We start from the raw sequence: 21940 nt of genomic DNA, 5'->3' as shown, positions 1-21940 counted from the left end.
TCAAAAGAAAGAGATTTTCACAATTCTAGCTGGAGTCATAACTAGCAATAAGCTGAGTTTACATTTAGCACCTTTCTTTGCTGGTAGCTACTGCTTTTCTCTACCATTGGTTGGTAGATCCAAAGAAGACTGCAGAAGTACATTTCATAGTTAACCTCATTTGAAAAGAATGCCAAACTTGGATAATACTTTAATATCTTCATTTGAGGAACAGGCAAGAAAAGAGAGCAGGCAGTGTCCTTATGTTGCAAACAAAACTAATTAACTAATTAAAATTAAAGTTAAAACTAATTTTGTCATTTAGCACAGGGAGGAAACCTACTAAAAACACTTCTGGTTCTTTCTATATTCATTCTCAAAACCTCTAATTCTGCAAGTCACTGTTATCCAGTGTTTATTCAAACTACATCCAGTGTGTCCCTAAAATCCATGTCTGACTCAGGTTAACTATGTTTTTAAATCAAATCGACTTGATTCATTATTGAATTTATGAATTGATCTATGAATTATTATTATTACTATTATTATTATTATTATTAGGAATCTGGATCTCTGATTTTTCATGTAGCTGTTTAAGAGTTGAACTTAATTCATCTTCAACCTCAGACTGAAGTTTGAAGAGCTTATTCAATAAAAATATTACTGAATATGAATTAAATATATTAAACTAGAAGATATATGAAACATTTGACATGTCTGTCATCAAAATATTGACATGAAACAACATCAAGATAACAGCTGGATAAAACATTGAGTTAATCACTTAATGCTGCCTGGGGTGATAAATGCAAATATAATTAAACTGTTTTTTGTTTTTTTGTTTTTTCACTGCCAATAACTTCTGTCAATAGCACCTTTTTGTTTACAGTAAATTTCTTCATATTCCGACAGCCTCCAAAGTATCGAGCAGATCCACACTGAGAAACTAAATGTTGTTCAATGAGTTCTGTAGAAACACCGGTTCCTGCTGTGTGTTGATCATATATTTAGTCATTCAGCAAGTAGCAGTGTGTAACTTGATGTGTTGCTCCTGGCTCCTGCAGTGACATTGTTTACTTGCGTGATTGATGCAATCTGCATGCTCATGGTTTAAATGCCCATAGCCATATGACGCACTATTTAATTACTCATGGCATTTTGCAGGCATCTCAGTAGTGGTTGTTGCAAAGCAATATTGCCATATCTTAAGAAGCAGTGGATGAACTGCTAATTTTGTATGCAGGTTTTTAAGTTGGTGGAGCATAGGATGCAAGTTTGTATTTATGTTATAGCTTATTTTTATGCTTTCTCTAACTACTATTTTTATTTAGAGTTTTTTGATTGCCTGAGTGCATTTTCTGAAACACTGTTGCAGTTCTTAAGACACTAAGAGAAATCACAACATCATTTTATACGGGGTAGCACAACACTTAATTCATGCCCCCGGACCTCACTGGCTGGCTACTTTTTCCCACTGGCTGGTTACTCCATATCCTTGTTGAAAGCCCTGAAGAACTGCACACAGTGTTTTGCAATGCAAAACAATGACTGTCTGAAGTCTGTGACCCATTGACATCAGCTGACGCTTGGTATGCTCCCCGATGATAGTCTGCCAGGCCTGTGCTACAAATTCAACTTGTTTCAAGGCTTTTTGTAAAACACATGCTCACTTGGATTGAAGTCGTGTGACTGACTTGGCAAGTTAAGCTGAGCTGTTTGGCCCCAAAAAGTGCTGCTCTGGCTGCTTCGTCTGACTACACCGAGGAAGTTCGCAAGGGTTATTGATCAGGAGTCATGACTCAAATGTTACTTCCCCGGGTGCTGAGATTTCTGGCCTGCAGAAGTTAACTTTCAAGTCCAGGAGGCTCTTTCAGGTGACTTGACTCTTGTCATGTGTTTGAATGAATGGGGGGAAATATAGATAAAGTACAGAAGATACACTAGATTTGATCTACTGTTAGTTGACAGATGCCATTTGGCACTGATCAACATTGGTGCCTTGCAGTGAATGAATGTTGGCACAAGCTCCATATCAACCAGAATCTGCCCTTCTCAAATTGGAACAGCTTCCTTACAAGGATTAATTAATTAATATTGGATTTTCAAATTGTATTCTTGCCTCTGATATTTAAGTGTTGTAGCCTAAATGATTGGAAAAGTTAATATTTTAAATGCTTTGCCTTGTTTCCATTAGTAAAAATGCTTTGGCCTACCTTTAGATTCTCTATCTGAGTCAGTAGCTCCTAGCAAGGCTAATGAAAAATTTACTTAAGCTAAGCGTTTTAAGTAGCAAATGTTGTACTTTAGGTATTACTCCTAAAGCACCAGAAGTCAGCATTGCTTTCCAAAGTGGTCCAAGTACTGAGTATATAAAACCATGCCAACTCTGCTTTCAACAAATTTGTATTGTTAGAGCAATGGTTGTCTGATGCGTAGAGGAAAAGAACCTTTTGTGTACTTGATATCAGTTAGATTCACTCACTAGATTTTCCTTTTTCTAGGGTTGTAAGAATTTCCCAATTTGGGATCAATAAAGTACATCCATTTATCTATCTATCTATCTATCTATGAATGGACTGATGGCTGGTCACTCCGGCCAAACGGATTCCAGATGTGGATTTTTCTGTTCAACTGTTGTAAGCTATTTGAGTAGGTGGTTTGCCGAATGGTAAATATACATTAAGTAAGGTGGCTATGATGCAGTCTCTTATATCTGTAGCTTCAGTGATTATTTTACTGATGGTTATGCAGAAAGTCAAAAAACTTACTGGCCTTCTCCAGACAAGCCCTTTTGGATGCCCAATTTCAAATGCAAGGCAAAATTAGCAAATGAGTCAACCCCCCCCCCCCCTAAATCTCTGTGTCTCTCCCTCGCTCTCTGTTTCCTCCTCCGTGTCTCTCTTGTGTGCCTGTTGCCATGGTGATATGACACGCAAGCAGAGGAGGTCAGATGAGACGGAATGGAGGGGGCTGGAGGTGGCTGTGATAGAGACTGGGCTGCCTAATAAACCACAACTCTTAACAGCTGAATTGTTGAATTTTTTTGTGGCAATAAGGCATCTGCAGAAGCACAGAGTTCGTCTTGTCTTAGGGGAAGTTGGCTTTCTTTCTTTAGCTGCCACAAGCGTCATGGTGATACCTTAACCCTCTGCAGTGCCTCTCCAGCATGTCAACTAGTGCCTCTCTCAGCAGGCTTGCCCCTGTGAAATCAGACATTTAAGTGTTCTCTCTCATCCTGCAGATATAAAAGAGAGGGGAGTGGGTTACTATAGCACTTCTGTGACTCAAATGAAAGCTAGCAAAAACTATCAAATCAAATCCTTTCACCAAACGGATTATATACACACATACATACATATAGTATTCATGGTTTCATCTGTCTGATATTGATCTACATTACAGTAATAATGTTACTGCTTGCTTTTTGACTTATTGTTGATTCCCTCGTCAAGTCCTTTGCTAGAACTTCTCTGTCTTTTCTGGCTGTTGCAGTTATATTTATGTTGAAAAAACAGTATAAGCAGAGCAGAGGAGCAGAAAAAAGTATGGAGAGGAAATTTTTTAAAAAGGTTACTTTTTGTTCTTTGTAAAATCAACTGTTCCTGACTTCAGCTTTTGAATAGGCCGTTTTCTTTTCCTGTTCGTGACACAGGAATTGCATCGCTGGCTGACTGAAGAACACAAACATCGTCTTCTTCTCATCTGAGTCCAATTTAGAAAAAGCTAGTTATGGTTTTAGCAGCAACCAAAGAAATTGTTTTTTTTCACTGAGTATGTAAATGACTACTTCCAAAACAACTAGAGAAATCTTGGAAGGGTAAAGTTTCTGACTGCAGAATTTTGATTCAGAAACATTTCTTGTTTTTATGCTTTTGTTCATCTAAGTTAGAACCTTTTGGCTCTGTGTGTGTTTTTTTTGTACTGCTTTGAAATGAAAAGCTCCAGTTTTAACATTTTTACAACTTCATGCTTTGTTACAGAAAAGACTGTAAACATACATTGATATTGTTATTAAGACATGTTTAAATGAAGAATCTGGCAGGTCTCTATTACCTAATGTCTTTGGTTTTCGTTGTTTGCCACTTTATGTGCTTCATGAAAAATATACAACTCATACCATTAAAATCCTTCATATGTCTTTATCACCCACACTGGACCTGTGACTTTACATTTTCAACTTCTGAAACAACAACAAGTTATTGTCTTTTGGCTTATGGACACAAAAAGACAGCTTAGCACCTTCCTCTCTTTAGGTTTCCATCTGACTTGTCAGCCTTTCAAATCAGCCCTCCCCTTTCCTGTCAGATTTCTATCTTTTGGATCTGAGAGGGAGAGATCAGTGTACCATGATGACTTTTTGCATTTTTTACCTCCCTGTATAATTTCCCCTCTGACTCTTTCCTTACAGAAACAAATCATTGTCGACCCCCTGGCGTTTAGTGAGGAGCGCTTCCGTCCCTCCCTGGAGGAACGCCTTGAGAGCATCATCAGTGGCGCTGCCCTCATGGCTGACTCTTCCTGCACACGTGATGACCGCAGGGAGCGCATTGTGGCCGAATGCAATTCTGTGCGCCAGGCTCTTCAGGACCTGTTGTCTGAGTATATGGGCAATGTAAGTGTCTTTATCTATTTATTTCTGTTCTCTTGCCACACCAGCACTCTGTGTCTACTACAATGTTCTTTTTTGGATTTGCATTTTGCCTTTATTGGACAGTTTGACATCAGGATAGTCGCAGGTTGTAAAAAGTATTACATCAGACATGCAAAAGTTTTTAAAAAATTGAATTTACAGGGTCTTTTATTTAACGTCAAATCAACTTCATTACCTCTATGGTGAACCTATATACTAAAAAAATCATCCTTACTAAATATTGGCACACACATACGCTTACTTTCCTTACCTTTACATATTCCCCTCCAAAACTTGTTTTAGGGGGATTAATATTGTCTTTGAGGACAAATGAAAGTCAACAATCAACACTGTCACTGAACAACAAATAAATTGAATATATAGGGATGTAGTATAGTGTCTCTTACTTGTTAATCAAGTGTATGTAGATGACCTTTTAAATTGACAAAGTGAAACTGGGTTTCGGTCATCGGTTAGTTGTACTATGCTCAAAAAGCAATGAGCCAAAAAAAAAGGAAGTGTCACTGATTTATGAAGCAGACTGTAGACGACAAGTATGTATTTACTGTATGTCAAACTGTAAATTTGCCCAATCTACAAGTGGTGACATCTGTTGGACACCTTGTTTTTAAAACGATCCTGGAATCAACCCCACTTGTGCCACCTGGCTTGTTTTTTGGCTTGTGTTTGGGATGCATGTCTGAATTTGACTGAAATATAAGCATAACTTTTAAACATTAAATGTTACTTTTTAAGTTATACTTTAACATAAGTGCACACTGATCATTTTCTAATACTCTTGCTTTAGCTAATGGACCAAAATTGCTGTGCAGTAGAATTATGCGGTGTGTGTGTGCTTCTCTCTACCCATCAAATGCTTTAGGCTATAGATTGTTAGGTTAGAGCCATAGCTGGGGTTAGGCTCTGCAAATTCCAGACAAGGAGATGGGGGTTGTTACACTGAAGAAAGCAGGAGAAGGTCTGCTAAGGAGGCTCAAACAAGAGCCCAAAATTCCCTTGGGAAACCTTTAAGGGAAACAGAGGCACACTATTTAATTGCCTGTACAACTGGTCGGCTATGTGACAGCTGTGCTAAGTGATTTTGTGTTGTTTTTTTACTGAAGTGGGAGTTTGGTGGGTTTGTTGAGGACTTACTGGTTGAATTTTAAGCTACTATATGGTGGTACTTCTTAAATAGGATGGTTGCCTCTGCTGTTGTATAGAGAAGTCAGTGAATACTTCTCTAAAACTATATACTTTATACAGCCTTTTCATTAGCAAGTCAGTGTGATTCTAGGAAGTATTGATGATCTGTTCTCTGACTTTTACTAATCTGTTTAACAAAGGATGAGCTGTTATGTCAATTAAATCTACATCACATTTCAAGGGTGAGAGTAGTAATTGAGCAACTGTCCAATAACATAAAATGCTTTCCTTTTTACCACAAAAAATATGAACTTGAGACCAGTCCTACTAATCAGAGTTCTCATTTTTTAACCAGTAAGCCAAATAAATCAAAAGATTAGTGTTTCCAACTGACTGTAGGTATCATAGGTCTTATAGTTTCCCTAGTACATTTATGTTATTAAAAACTTTGTATGCTTTCTGCAGCACAAAATAAACAAACAAAATATTTAGAAACTCAAAATGAAAGTAAATGATTTAACATACTATATATATATATATATATATATATATATATATATATATATATATATATATATATATATATATATATATATATATATAAAAACAAAAAAGGAAATTATATCTGATGTTTTTAGGATGTTATAAAAAGTAAGTGGATGGAAAATAGGTGGCACTTAAATATTCAGGGTCTGTGAAAGGCAGTGCATCATTTTTTTGCACTTTAGAATATTTCAAGAGATCATTTCAGTAGAACACTTGTTGTCTGTGTCCCTGTTTGGAAACAATTCTGTTAAAACAACCCTCAAATATCCTCCCAGTAAAAGCAGAATTCCAGTGTGAGCCAGAAGGCCAGAGAAATATCATTGTTATGGTAATGTCTTATTTATTATCTATGTGCTTCAACTTTAGCTGTTTTCTGCTGTTCTTGTTGGCTTTTAGAGGTAAAATCATGAACTGCACAGTTTGCCCATTTCATTTGTGAAGTATTGCAGTGGACCTGCAGCTGTAAAGGATGTCTGGTCATGGAGATGGGCCGGTATACCGTTCCTACTACAAACTACGGTTAAAAATCTGATGGTATCAATACCGCAAGAGCTGCCTTTTACCTGACTGACAAACTCCCGCATCAAGATCACACACATCCCATTATTCCTCTCTGGTCAGCTTCAGCTCTGCTGGTGTTCGTTAGTAGTGATGTGTGTGTGAAATGTGTAGAGTGGCAGTCGGCATCTGTGGCCTGTAAGAGCCCAGTGTAACTGTCATGTTCTATGTGCGTTTACAAATTTCTCTGCTTTTAAAAATGAATTTAACTGTTAAAACCCAGCAGATAACACTTACAACAAAACTGTTGCACTTCAGAAATCAATCGATTAATTTCATCAGGAAAAATTCATGAATTCTCAAAGAATAAATGGGAATGTAGAATTGAAGAGACACTGAGCTACATTTAAAGTAATTTCCAGTCAACTGTCTTAAACAGCTTTTGTTTACAGTGTTTAAACTGTGTAGGTGGTATTTCTGATGCAGAGTCCAACAAAGCTGCAGTATACAGATAACAGTAGTACTAATAGTAGATATTGACCATCATTGTGATAATATTATTTACTGTGATGTTTTTGCCCACGATAATTGTAGCGTGAAAATTTGAAACTAGCACATCTGTATCTGGACAAGCAGGGTGTGATTGTGGCTGCTAATTTTAGCATGCATGGCTAACTATCTGCCTACCTACAGTCTTAACCCTCCTAAGCTGCCAAGATGTAGCCTAATATCAGCTAAATACAGTATTTTATGGGCCTATAGGTCACAATAGAAATAGTTCTTGTCTGACTTGCACATTTGCTGCATTTCTGCCAGTCCAGGACCTATACTATAGAATTAAATAAGGCAGTGGCTGAAGCCTACCTGCTTTCTGAATAGACAAAAAGATGCTCTATCTATATTGAAGATTAATCTTTGTCTTCTTGGCCCTTTGCCTAACTCTCCATACAATGTCCCTGAAATCCGTTATGTAGGTTTTGAAGGAAAGTGAGTGTTAACAAAAACATTTAATTTGATAATGTCTCGGTCACAATTTTTTGAAGAGATGTGTTTTCACTGGGCAGTGAAAGACAAAATAATAAGTCAAATGTCAACTAAGTTTATATGACATTCTCTCTTAATACTGTCCTGTCCATGCTCTGGCATTACAGCCATGGCTTGCTCTCATTGCTCATCCAGAACACTGCCAGTTTATTTTAAGGTCCAGGCCATTCATGCAGCATCTCTGGTTTGCTTCAAAACAAGTTTTCTACTTCACTGGACTCCCCTATGCCACTCATGTAGCCCTGCGTGATTTGAGAACTTCACAGATGAAGACATCTGATCACCACAGTGATGATGAGTGGACATGACAGGGATTTGGCTACTCATTTGGTTAGATAAAAGAAACTGATGAGAAGTGTAATCTGTCATTGTCCACCTTGTGCATTTAATAGTCTAATATAGCCTCTGAGAGCTGTGGCTGACATAGTGAGATAGCTGGTGTAAGCTGGTGGCTTAAATCAGTGGCAGACAGTGTGACAGGTAACCTGACTGTGTCTGTGATTAAGCTTGACTAAACACATCTCACAGTGGCTTGATGAGGATATGTGTGCTGTTACTTTAAGACAAAGCTGTAGACGTGATGAAATATGTTATTCTCGCAAGAAAATAAAAACCTATGAGCTTTTATGTGGAAAGATTATACACTACAGGCACATACTTACCACTGATTTTGCCAGGAAATACACTGTGTTTTGCTCGATGGGCATGGTTTTGTCAGCATATTATTCTGATTGTAGATGGGGCAGTGCAAGACATTAAACAGTATGCTGCCATTACAGCATATGGGTTTACACTCGCAGCTGAGGCTGTTGGATGAACTCCTAACTCATTCTCTTTCTCTCTCTCATCCCTTCTGCTTCTTCATTCCCTCTAGCTACAAGTTGTGTTTACCCCCCTTCTCCATTTTCCTTCCTCTCTTTCAGACTCTGACAAAAAGTATGTTGGCAAACCTTGCCTTGCCATCTTTTTAGTTAATAATGTCAAGGTTTGAAAGATTTAGATTTGTCCAAAATAAGTCACATATTACTATATAGTTTGCTATATAGCATTATAATATTATACCCTATAAAGTGGAGGTATCCTACAATGCTATGTAAAAGCTTGGTCTCTAGCCAAGTGCCATCTACTGTCATGTGTTATGCATGACCTAAATGGTGCCCAGTATAGTTTTAAAAGACTGAACACACAACATAGTCTTCTGCATAGGGTTTTCTATATTGTGAATGGTGACAGACAATGATTATGGGAGAAGCCTTTGTTTGTGATTTTGACATTCTTTGATATGTAGTCTAATTCATGCTGTATGACATTCCACTATGGAAACATAAAGCCCCTTTCACACATGCAGTCTGTCCCTGAAATGTTCAGGAACATTTCCAGCAGGGATGGATATTCAGGGAATTCTGTACCGCCAATTTCCCACCTCAAGACCTAGTAACATTTCAGTGAAAATGCCGGTAAAGCTGTGTTGTGAATGAAAGCAACAGCAACAGTAACATTGCAGGGACAAGCACGTAAAGTGTTATGTCCGTCTGACGAAAGACGCTTTCACGTGGAGCGAGCAAACTAATCACAAGACTTGACAAACTTTCTCATATTATGGATAAAAAGTGCACTAAAATATGTTTCTTAAAACATTTGAGGCAAGAAATAGTGAACGCAGTTAACAGAATCTTGATTCAGATTTGATCAGGACTGCCTAGTTTGAAAGTTTGAGTTGAGTTATGTGAGTTTCGCCTTCTTCTTCTGTTGAGTTTTATGGAGTTTGGCATCCTTAAGTGTTGCATTACTGCCATCTATTGGACTGTCCCTTGCTCCATCTATTCCGGTGTTGCCATGGCATGTACGAAAAGACGCAAGATGGAAATGTTCCTGAATGTAGCTGCATGTGTGAATAGTGAAAATTAAAGGTTATTCCAGTAATTTACCGGGAACTATGTGTTAAAGAAGCTTGTGTTTACCATGATTTGAGTTCACAGTACACCCCATTAGAATATTTCTTAGTATTACGTGTTTAAGAAGAATGTAACTGTGAAGCAGGTTGACCAGATGTCACAATTTTTAAGTATTTGTTCTGGCATCCCAACATCTTTGTGTGGATAATTAAACTGAATGTAAGTTTTATTTTTTTGAAAAGATAAAATTAAATTTGTTGCCATGGCAGAATTCAGTCTATATCAAGATATTGTGATCACATAATACCACTGCACTGAACAGAAAAGAAACACATTCATACAGTTTCTTGCCCACACAGCTACAGCGTGTTAGTGAATAGGACAAATCAAAGGAGAGAAAATGTATTAGAGCTATACATCTACTGGCTGAATGGTAGAGATCAGGTTCTTGCACACATATTATTGACATGAAAAGACAACATTCAAGCGCTTTTGGCCTGATAAAATGTTACTACTCCTCTGTCCGTTGGTTAGATAACTATGTTATGTTATTAATAAATTACTTTTGAATCTGCTTTTGATTTGCTTGTTTTGCAGAGCTAGGATGTCATGTATTTGTTGAGCTCTAATTTGAACTCTCCAAGTTGTGTGTAAGTGCATTTCCCAACAGCTAATTTACTGCACTGTCAACCAAAAGCTGCTGTTAAAGCAGGAATTTGGAAATTAAAAAACTAAAGTCTTCATTTCACTTTGCAAAGTGAAGTTGTCGAGGGCTTCTAGTTAATTTCCACATAAGTTAAAGTTAACAACATCACTGGGTGAGAATTTTACTCTACATTGTTGAATCATTTTCATGATGAGAACCACTAAAACTTTCATACACCACATCGATTGTTTTAACCCTTGGGTTAAACAGCACTGTAAAGTGTGGTACAAATGTATTATTATATATTAACTGTTACAAGGGAAAGGAAGGCTGACTTTGAGACAGAAACACGGCACATATTTAAATATACAGAATACAGTATGTAGTTGGGTTACTGGAATAAGTCCAAGTGTTTTTTCCTCTGTTCATCACGAGGAGATTGCGTACAGTGTAATGATGATCATTTAACAAGACTAGAGCTTGTCTACTCAGCCAGTGATGGGGAAAGGCGGGTGAGGGTAATGTTGCCCCAGCACTGCCACATAGTGTGACCTCAATTATTCCATATTGTCATGACAGTTTGGCATTGCACGTGTCGAGTGTAACTGTTTCTGCCACTTTTTATTAATAATGCATCTCTAGTTCCCAGCAACTGTCAGGGTTTTGTTACACAGAGAGAGAGTGATGCTAGGTTGCTTTGACATATTAAGCTACTGACATTTAAATTCCTTCAACTTGAAGTGATACATTATCATTTGGACCTGGATGAAAAGGACATGTTTGGCCACTGGAGAGGGACCTTTGCCACGTCCCCATAGTTAATTTTTTCTGTGTATCTCGGTATAGTTTCCCAGTCTGTGCTCTAAAGCGTTTCTCTTACACTTTGCTTTCTCCTTGCTGAATACTCTTTCCCATTTTTTTCCACCTTTGCAGTCTATTGTTCCCGTTTGTGTCCTGTTTTCTCTTGACTGCTCACTCTCTCCTACTCTCACTGTCATTTTGCCTTGGGCATCTACAGTGAGTGGCAGAGTTTTCCTTTATCCCTTTTCCTCTGTGCCTACATAGATGCCTCTCATTTTAAACACATTTTAGGTTGAGTGGACCATCTACCCTGCCTCCCTATTACTATTATTAGTCATATGAAAATGATTATTGGTTTCAAGTTCACTCTCTAATGGGGATACCAGTGGAGATTTTACATGACCTCTAATTTATGCTGGGACAGATGTATAAAACATTGGAAATTATATTATACCCAGAGGGTGAGAATATAATGTAGGTCCGGGGGTGGGGACGTAACAGACAATGTAATGGAATGGCCAAAAGTAGGGCTTTTTGTCCATACTTTTGAAAAAAAATGGAAGTGGATTGAAAGTGGCTAGACCTAATGTGAGACCAGTGTGAAAATGGTTCAATTTATCTAGTTGTAATCTCATCTAAATGCATAATTAAAACAAATTACACTCCACACAATGTAACAGGGATAAGATTTAGTGTCCCCAAGGCTTTTCGTATATTTACAGCCTCCATAAAACACTGGTCTGTCAGTAACAGCCCGTCAGGCAACGGCTCCCAGACTTGGCCCTTGATCTTTAGCTGGTGAATTCTAGTCTTTTTGATTGGCTTCGCTGGCAGGTAGATGAGATGCATCCCTTTTTTGCAACAGTTAAGCAGGATAAGGAATGCTATGGTCTCTGCTATGGTCTCATAAATGGACATTTTATGATACTACGACTGAAGTCTAACTTGCCCCTTTTTCACAGTGAATGAATTAAACCCATGAAAAACATGCTTGCTGTTCTTATGAGCTTGTGTGCACTTTTTGCTATTAGATGATTTCATTGGCAAGTATGACAGCCTTTCTCTCTACATGTTAATACATATGTATTCCTCAGATGAATATTTGATTATTGACTGGACTAATCCGTCCCCTTTTGTTGTACAGTCTGAGGCACAACGTGTTGTCAGTACGATGCAGTAATAATTTAAGTGCAATTTTCCCTCCATCCTAAAAAGCTCTCTGTTTTGACCCTTGAGATTACTTAATTCCTCCAAATATCCCTTTTGTGCACACATGGCAGATGTGGTGCTGCATAAAAATCTGATTCATCTTGCATTCTTGTTTTGAACTTGAGTATTTAAGAAAAGGTTAAAAAGGGACATTTTTGAGAAAATCTTTTGATGGATTTCTATTAATCTTTTCTAGTTTTATTACAACAGAGTTCAATTATGCAGAGTTCTCCATAAGTGCCGGCTGCTGGCCAAACAGCTGAGTACTCATTTAAGTACAGCCGGCTACTTTATTATATTCATTTTTGATTCTAATAAAATAGTTTTGATTAACAAGTTGCAATTAGCTAGGCTTGTACATTTACAACCACTAGCCTCCACTTCAAAATAATGAAAGCACAATGATTGAGAAATGTGCCTGTATCAGTCCCGCCCTCACATGCTCTATATGAGTGTGTGTGCACTCAGCTGAGAGGCTGTATCCTGCTGAGTAGAGAGCGGAGAGTCGTCTTCAGTGTTTGACAAATATTAGCGAAATAATTGACAAAACACATTAAGAATTGCATTGATTGCACAGACAGGGGACATCCTCATTAGACGAGCTACTTCAGAAAATATCAGAAAACACTGGTGGCAGCAACTTGATGATTACACAGTAACTATTAAAAAGTCCATTGAAAGCGCTGCATTTTCCATATACGCCACACAGACAATAATGGGTTTAATAAATGAATGAACAAATCAGTTATCTTTATTTACATTGCGCTTTTTACAGCAGAGCCATCTCTAATACGCATTGCAAACACACACTAAAACAGGCAATGTTGTCAAAGTGACAGGCCGATGTCCTGAGGAAAATGTAGACTATGCCTCAGCCTCACACTCAGGATGATGGAGAAGATGAAGATGACTAGAAGTTGAGTTGATTGAGTAGATTTACATGATCTGAGTCAAGTGATTCATGTGTTTTGTTTTAATTAGTTTTGGCATAGGTTTATTTTATAAATAATTTAGAACCAATACATAGGCTAGATAAGACAAGGGATTAAAAACATTTTCCCCCTTAAAATAGCCTTGTTTATTTTTGTTGAATAAGAATGCATTTATGTTTTACTTATGTTTTCTACATAAACCATCATTGTGGCATGTCTTGATAAACCTTACAGTGAAGGTGTCAATAAATAAATAAATAAAAAATAATAAATAAGGACTAATGATTCTTAATTAAAAAGAATTCTGATCAGTCAGGAATAGATGTGGTTTTAAATATTAATAGCTATTTATAGCTATTTACCATTACAATAATTCACTATATGTTTACAATTGGGTAGGCAAACTCATTAAAATATACAATAATTAAGATCAGAGTATATGATGGAATAGTGGCATTAGAATGTGCCAGAGGCCACCAAATTTGGCTTTTATAGATTTATAGAGGACTTTTTTTTTTTTTTAGGTACAATAACTAATAAAAGTATTAAACAACAATTGAATTTTGTCCATATAATGGCAATGGATTAAAAGTCAGAAGAACAAAGCTAATACAATTCATCTTCTCGGTACTATGAATCTGTACACTAAATTTCACCACAAACCATCTAATAGTTGTCAAGACATATCAATAAAGAACTAAAAAGTCAACCTCATGGTGTCTCTAAATGAAAAGTCTTAGGTTCGCCAAAGCTGTTGGAATGGATCATATAGGAACCTTGAATATCTGTTGTAAATTTCATGGCAATCCATCAAATATTTGTAGAGATATTTCACTCTGAGCCAAAATGTCGACCTCATGGTGGCACTTGAGGAAAATTCAGAGGTTCACTTAAGTCAGTTCAACCTCTGGGGATCACGAATGTCTGTACAAAATTCCCTAGCAATCCATCCAGTAGTTGTCGAGTAATTTCAGTCTGGACCAAACTGGTGGACTGACCCAGCAAACCAACATCCCTGGAGCCATGCCACTAACACGGCAAAAAACATGAACACATTTACATGAAAAGAGAGATATTAAATATGTATTGTGTTCCCACAATGCATGCATTGCAATGCATGTATTTATCATCATTACCATATGCACAAATCAAATAAAACCAATGACAGCTTTTTTATGCTGAATATTAATACTGACCAGCCAACCTGTACACATTTTGTGTAGCGGGAATGCATTTTGACATCAAAGTAAGCTGGTACAAGTTGTTACGTTAAGGTATGCCAGTTGTCTTTTTTTTTTTTTTTTTTTGCACCTAAGTAATGAATAAATATAGCCCAGCCAATCGAAACATGAAACTGGCATAATTGATTCTTCTCCTACCAATAAACTCTACTAATAGAAAACGACTAATAATGGTTTTACCTCGTTCAGTAGTTTTTAATATCAGTCCTGCTACACTGTGTGGACCTGGAAGTTGCTGCAGGAAGCTTCCCAAATCAGTAAAGCCCATGTATTTCCCTTTCATCTGTCAAGCTCTCAGATATGTTTGCTTGCTTGTGAGATTATATTGACTGGAAAGTCCTTATTTTTCTGAACGGAATGAGCAATAGCACTCACCAGTTTGATAGCGATTTGACTGACAAAACAGGCGTTATAACAACAAATGCTTGCGAATCAATAGCGCTAATGGTAGCTAAAGGTGTAGCTAACAGGTTCTTGCTAACTTTGGGGCTACATAACGTGTTGCTGTCTTTTCAACCACTGAACGCTGACAAAGATGTTTTCAGTATTATAACTTTATCAGTTTGCAGTGTAGGGTGCACAGTAGCTAGCAGTAAACTAAGGGAAGGCTCAGCCTTCTTTCTGCTGTCTCTTGTTATATGTACACATGAGAACTAACCTTGCCAGCTTCTCACTGAGGATGCTTTGAAGTGAGGAGAGGAAGAAAGGAAAAGTCGCCATGAAATACTGAAAGAACTGAGGGAGAGAGCTCTGTTTGTGTGTATGTGTATTTGTGTGTGTGTGTGTGTCTAGGAAAATTTCAAGGAAAGGAAACACCCCTCATCGCAACTTAAGTACACAATATGTAATATATCTGATTATGTACAATAAAGCATTGCTTGAACAGCAGTGATTCACATCTGATGCATCTAAGTCGCTGAAGTTGGACTCAAAAAATTGGCAGTTCTGTTAATACACTTTTGAGGCTGTTTGTTGTCTGATAAACATTGTTAAAAATGAAAAGAAAACCAGGATTACAATCTGTTGTTTGCAGGTGTATTCAGCCAGGGAATTACATTGACTTGAAGGTGAGAGAAACTGAATTGAAATGAATAGAGCTGTGATGAATGTCTCTCACTGGGAGGCAAACCACATCCATGCATGTTTTAACACATGCACTGACATGCAGATACTCAGCTGTAACAAGTCCCTCTTGTTTTCATCAGACATGCCACTGACCTTGGTAAGAATAAATAACTGTGTTCACAACTCTGATAATAAATGACAAAGGAGAATGGAAATTGTATTACTTCTATATTATTAATGAAATACAGCCAATTAACAATAATAATAATAAACAATAATACATGTAGAAAAGCTCTTGAACTCCTTTTGAATTGTATGCATATTCTGTTTTTACTCTATCATTTTTCTAACTTGAGTGTGTTCAACACATGCTCAAGATTTTTATATATTTATGTGAAAACTTCCCATTATCTACGCCGTATATCTTGTTGAGGGTCCAGGGGACGGGAGCCTATCTAAGCACACATTGGGCCAGGTTGCCACTCTATAACAGGACCAACAATGTACAAACACATTCAAACTCAAGTTCATGATTACTGCCTGTAGGTGTAGAGTGTTTCCAATTCACCTCACCTGCATGCCTGAAGCACCAGGATGAAAACTAAGTAGACATGGTGAAAACATGAAAACTTGATATAGAAAAGTCCCAGTCTGTACTCAAAGAAACAGTTTCTAGCTGTCGGGTATACATGCTAACCTTTGGATGAAATCATGCAGTTTTGGGAGCTTTTCAGAATAGGGCTGTGAAACATTGACATGTGTAGTGTTTGTCATCAATTTATTGGCTGGGCTGGCCACAAACCAGCCCTATAACCCTGAATGTCTGTCACTGATTGACCGACTGACTCATTGAGTGATGAAGTTACACTATTGATTGGCCGGCACAGAGTTGGAGTTTCCCCATTGGCCATTGCTCGTTCAAAATGAATCGGCCTCAGGGGGGCGTTTACAGCGGAGCCCTGAGGGCAGCTCACTCTCAGTGCAATCCCGAAATAAGTCTTAAAAACACACATTTAGCGACCAAAGCATCTCACATTGAGGCTCCAACACTGCAAGAGCACCAACCCATGGATACAAAGAGATGTGATGGATCCGTTTTACCAGCCTGCACGGTGACAAGCAGCTAGTTAGAATGGCTAGCATCATTAGCATAGCTGTGTGTAGCCCATAGACTGTATAAAAAATAAGGTGTAGCCGTGGTATTTCGGGTTTATCGGCTGGGCAAGTGACAGGTGTGCTTACGGTGTTTTTGTGCTCTGAAAGACATCACGGCACAGATGTTAAAGTCACACAGCTGACAGACTGTTAGCCTAACACGCTAATCCTACATAAACACATAGATGAGACCATATGTTTACAGACATCTGCAGATAGAAACAGATGAAAGCAGGGGGAGTTAGCAGATTATTAAAGTAGTTATAATTAAAAATAAATTTTCTTTCAAATCAAACATCCCAAGATATGAGTGGAAAGTATTGTTCTTGCAACTGCATTTATAAGCCTTTTTTTTTTGACTCAAACGTTGCTTAACCATGTCATGTGATATGCTACTTCAGTACACTTTGACAACAAATATTACTGGGACCACTACAGAAAATTGCAGATGAACATTTAATATCCAGGAATTCACATTATACCCTACCACTGACTATCCTTGTAACCAACTGGCCACAATTTCACACATTGACCATACACAGTCCAGCCATACACTAGGTTTCACCTAGTCTTGTTGTGTATTACTTTTGAATTGCGATTCACAGTTTTGGCCCTGGGTTGGAGGCAGCAATGACGGACTGCCCATCTGGAGTGCAGGGATTGTTCCCAGTTGGCTGCTTTACAACTGGGCTAATGCATCACAAAGAGGAAAACTAAAACAAAGTTAAATAAATGGGGTCTGTGGCTCTGACAACTGACCCCAGTGAGTGAGTCATTCTAGCAATTCGTAGCATTAATCTTCAAAGCTGTGTTGTGCTGCTGCTGGAAAGACTGTGGATTTTCAATGTCACTTCTGTTGGTCCTGGGCTTACCAGTATTTGCATCAACACCTTTTGCATTGCTTGTTAAAATAGTCACAGCTGTATTTGCTGTATAGGCGGCTTTAATCATGTCTGTTTGCTTTAAATTTCGTATTGTGGAGTTCAAGAGTTATTTGAGTCTACCGCAGACTTTTCTCATGTTCTTGATATGAGGAAAGGTGCATTTATTTAGAATCCAAAGAATGGAGTGAAGATGTTGATGACGATGTGCTCTTTCTTCATGTGTGAAGTGAAGCTGCAGTCTTCTACAAAAAGAGTAACAGGGAAGTTAAGCATTTTTCATTTCTTTTATGGTTTGCCTTTCTCTCTATTGTTTGCACTTGGACCCTTCAATGATATGGTTGAGGAATGGCTTCAAATGTGCTAAGCAATAAATATACTAGGGAGGTATTTGCTGAAGAGAGTCCTTCCTAGTAAGCATTTTCTAGATTTATTGGATAGCCGTATCAGCCTATAAACTTTGCATCTTTCGACACTCCAAACTGCTTGACGTAAGCTGAATACACATGAATGATACATCTAAGTAAACTGGTATACCTGAAAGTTGCTGTCTGACTGTTATTCTCTTTCTTTGGTGCCCATTAGGCTTGTTATGTGATCTTTTTGACAAACTGGAAAGGCTTGGACTAGAGGTGTCCTGATAGAGTTGTTGTGCTTTGGTCCCCAGTCTGATCAGAATAATAAAATATTATATATCTGCCAGTACCAAGTGCCAATTTGATATTTATCCCTATACAATACAGCTACACAGTGTACAATACCAAAATTAGTAAAGCCAATCCAATTAAGACACAATCAACAGCAGAATGGCTCTACTTTAAGAGGATATTGCCTGAATCACAACTTCCTTTCTAAAGGTTTCTCACTCCACTTTTACTGTACTATCCCTATTCCATAGGGTGAGGAGGAGGGTGGTGGTGGGGATCAGCACTGCAGCATCCCCCTTTATCACGCAAACTCCCACTTCGACAAGTTGTTGACTAGATTCTACATGCATAACTTGTAACTGCTGCATGTGGAGTAGAGACTCCGATCTGTCTCTGCGGTGCATGTGTATTAAAAACAAAGCATCACAAATGATGTAGACTCAACTCAAACTTTAAACAGTTTTGCAAAGTTCGTTGCTTAATGCCTCTAATAGTTTGAGTTCACCAATGTTGAGAAAGATTGTCCAATAAGCACATGGAAGGTACACAAGCTGCTGCTGGTCTCCACTGGATGTTATATCTATGAGTGGGTCACTCTAAAAATATATATCCTGGCAAAAATATCTGCTTAAAGAGTTTGACTTACCGGATGATAAATAGGTGTTGTCTCCCTTCCTGCAATATATTTACCATGTAAATGTAATAGGTGGAAATTGTAATTCTTCACACAAATGGGTAATTCAGTTTTGACTTAGCCTGCTTCAGTGACATATGGAGAGATGACTTTGATCTTAACATTGTTACAGACAATTCACAGTGGGTAAAATCAAATTTATGCTGTGGTCATTAATATATCCATGAATATAATGCAAAATGCTGGGCTACTGTGACTTCCCTGGTGGATATAACCCAGGAAATATCACCTGCTTCAGTGTCTCAAACTGCTACATGGTAGAATTTGTAGACTTGTCTTTATTAACATGCTTACAATCTGCTGAATTTGAAAACATTAAGCTGCATCTGTGCAGGTAGTTTCTGCCATGTTCACGCTGCTAAACCTCTGGGGTATAAAGCTAGCATTTTATAAAAGCCCATTTATTATTATTTGTTGTTCACCCTTTTGATTATTTGCTAATCTGTAGCTGTTAGCCCACTAACACTTACCTTACCATACATGATCTAGTTAATCAAAGTTGTTTTTTTGTTTTTTTAATTTTTGGTCAGTTCAGTTCTCATTTAACCTCTGGCAATGTCAACCGGTCAATTTGCCTGAGATGCTACAGTTACTCTTAAGCATTTATTGCAGATCTTATACAACAGAGGACATACTGGTTTCTTTATCATTGTTAACCTTGCATTGATTGTTTTAGTATAAATTTGGATCAATGAGTTGCCACAATACCAATCCCCAGAAGAAAAATGTACTCCAGTAGAACATTAACTTACAAGTGTCTGCAAACACCCCAGTCACTAATAGGCACCAAATCCATAATCTTAAATTGTAAAAGTTTGTGTCTGTGGCATATTGTTTTTTTTGTATCTTTGTATGACAAAATAGTGCTGAAATACTAAGTTGATCAATCCATTTTTCAATATAGTCATTTTATCAAGCCAGAAACATTTGCTTAACCCTTTTCTCTGTTTTATATTAATATTAAAGTGATACCTTGTCTGTGGACATAACTAGCAATTTGAAGACATAACCCTATGCTCTGGGAACTTATGATATATTTTTCTAACATTGAAAATAAATTAAAAATTAATTGATAATTAAAATAATCCATGGTTGCAGCCTTCTATTGAAGCGTGTAAGACCCCTGCCTGTCATGGACTGCAAAATACATCACAGTAGACCCAAGCAGCAAAGACTTTCTGCTGCATTACCTGTTCTATGTAAATGTGGACATTCAGAACTGTAAAAACACTGCATCATTGAGGTTTTCAACCTTTTTTACATTGTGGACCCTCACTGGGTATAAGGATAACACTTTGAAACCCACATTGTTTATTTAAATGGGTCCATGTTGACATGTTTCAATTTTTTCAGTCAAAAAATGAGTCTTGCTTAACCATGTAATTACAATTTTTTCTCTCTCAAAGACTTGTAAACTGGATGATATAGTAATTATTATGCATTGGTGGAAGGGAAATGGGTTAGAATTGAAAATTTAAATTATAAGTGACACATACTTTCAGAGTTATTCACAATATGCTGTTGCCTTTCAATTTCATTAAGGATTGGGTTTGATTTGGATTGTTTAAAGATATTTTTAAAATGTCTAATGACTTATACATTGAACCACCATGTAATGAAACACAAAACCAAGTTGTGAGCATCCATCAGTTAGCAAACACTGTAAATTATAACCATTTTATTTAAAAAATATATGTTTTGAGGGGAAAATGTTTTTTTTTTTTCAGTTTGGCACATCTTATCCACTATACAGATATGAAATTGTACATATTACAATACAAAAGGAAAATGGTAAGAGAAAAGCATTCATTTTGCACAAAGAGATTGGGTAAGAGAGAGGGGATTGGTTCACTTGTTTTTCTTTTTTTTTTTTTATTTTTTAGGCAGGATGGGGACGAGGGCTAGAGGATGACAAGAGGAAACAAAACAGTTTACAAAGAGCCAAAGTGCAAAGGGATGCATATTTCTACAAATTTTGTGAATTTTTAGTCACTTAATACAACCGTAGTCTTAAACAGTGAAATGTCAAATGATTGACAGAACTTTATAGGAATGCCACATACCCCCTCATTTTTGCTGTTATCAAAAATGAGATCTCTCCATAATGTTTGCTGAATGACATTAAGAAATATTCAACTCAATTTAGACTTTTGAACATGCAAGACAGATTAGAAGGGCAATAGTAAAAGCAGTGCGAAGCTGGAATAAAACAAAAGTAGAAACAAAGTGAACTTGCTTGGCTTTAGTATGATCAGTGTAAGCAGTGTTTTTTTTTTTTCATTTAATTCAAACGTGAAGTGTAACAGTTTTTGGTTTACACAAACACTTTCAGAAGTTGATGTAGGCATCGTATGAGCATGTGTTGACACAAATTGACACAAGCATTCATTTGGAAGTTTAAAGCCAATTTTCGACAGGCTCAACGGAGACAAAGCCACAAATCGTACCTCCTGGCTACCTCTAGATGGCACTAGCTTATGCGCTACATCCTAATTGCTCAAAACCAGATAACTCAAGGTGCTGTGCTATCAGGAGCATCTTGCCATCTTAATGGTGGACTTTCTCAAACACAGATAAAAGTTTGGAAAATATGATGACCTGATTGACAGTTTTAAGAATTTTTCACTGTTCAAACATTGTACAGCTCATCAGTTGACTAGTAGTGAAATTGTTTCTGCTGTGTGGTCAGTGTGCATTTCAATCAAAAGATGCTGTCAGTCAGTATTCATCATTCCATTCTCTACTACCTTTTACATGGCCAGAAAGATGCTTACTGGTTTTGATAAACTAAGACATTACCCCATAGTTGCCCCTCTCCACCGTCCCATCAATTCCTCTCAATCCCTCTCTCTTTCACCCTGCCCCCACCACCAAACTGAACACAAAGAAGTGCGGAGCTGCGGCAGCAGCTTTAGTCTGATGCTAATGCAC

At 37.5% G+C, this 21940-nt stretch overlaps 1 protein-coding gene across 2 annotated transcripts in view; it reads left to right on the top strand.

Annotated features, from left to right (window-relative positions):
• The window catches only part of ctnna1 (catenin (cadherin-associated protein), alpha 1), an 86602-nt gene that overhangs the window by 15082 nt on the left and 49580 nt on the right, over nucleotides 1-21940 (top strand). For both annotated transcript variants that reach the window (XM_067598860.1, XM_067598858.1), the window contains exon 7: nucleotides 4388-4591. In XM_067598860.1, coding sequence (XP_067454961.1) covers nucleotides 4388-4591 — 204 coding nt within the window. The remainder of the gene's footprint in view (nucleotides 1-4387; nucleotides 4592-21940) is intronic.

The sequence above is a fragment of the Thunnus thynnus genome, chromosome 9 (genome assembly GCF_963924715.1).
Source record: "Thunnus thynnus chromosome 9, fThuThy2.1, whole genome shotgun sequence".
Lineage (NCBI taxonomy): Eukaryota > Metazoa > Chordata > Actinopteri > Scombriformes > Scombridae > Thunnus > Thunnus thynnus.
This window is presented reverse-complemented; position numbering and strand designations above follow the sequence as displayed.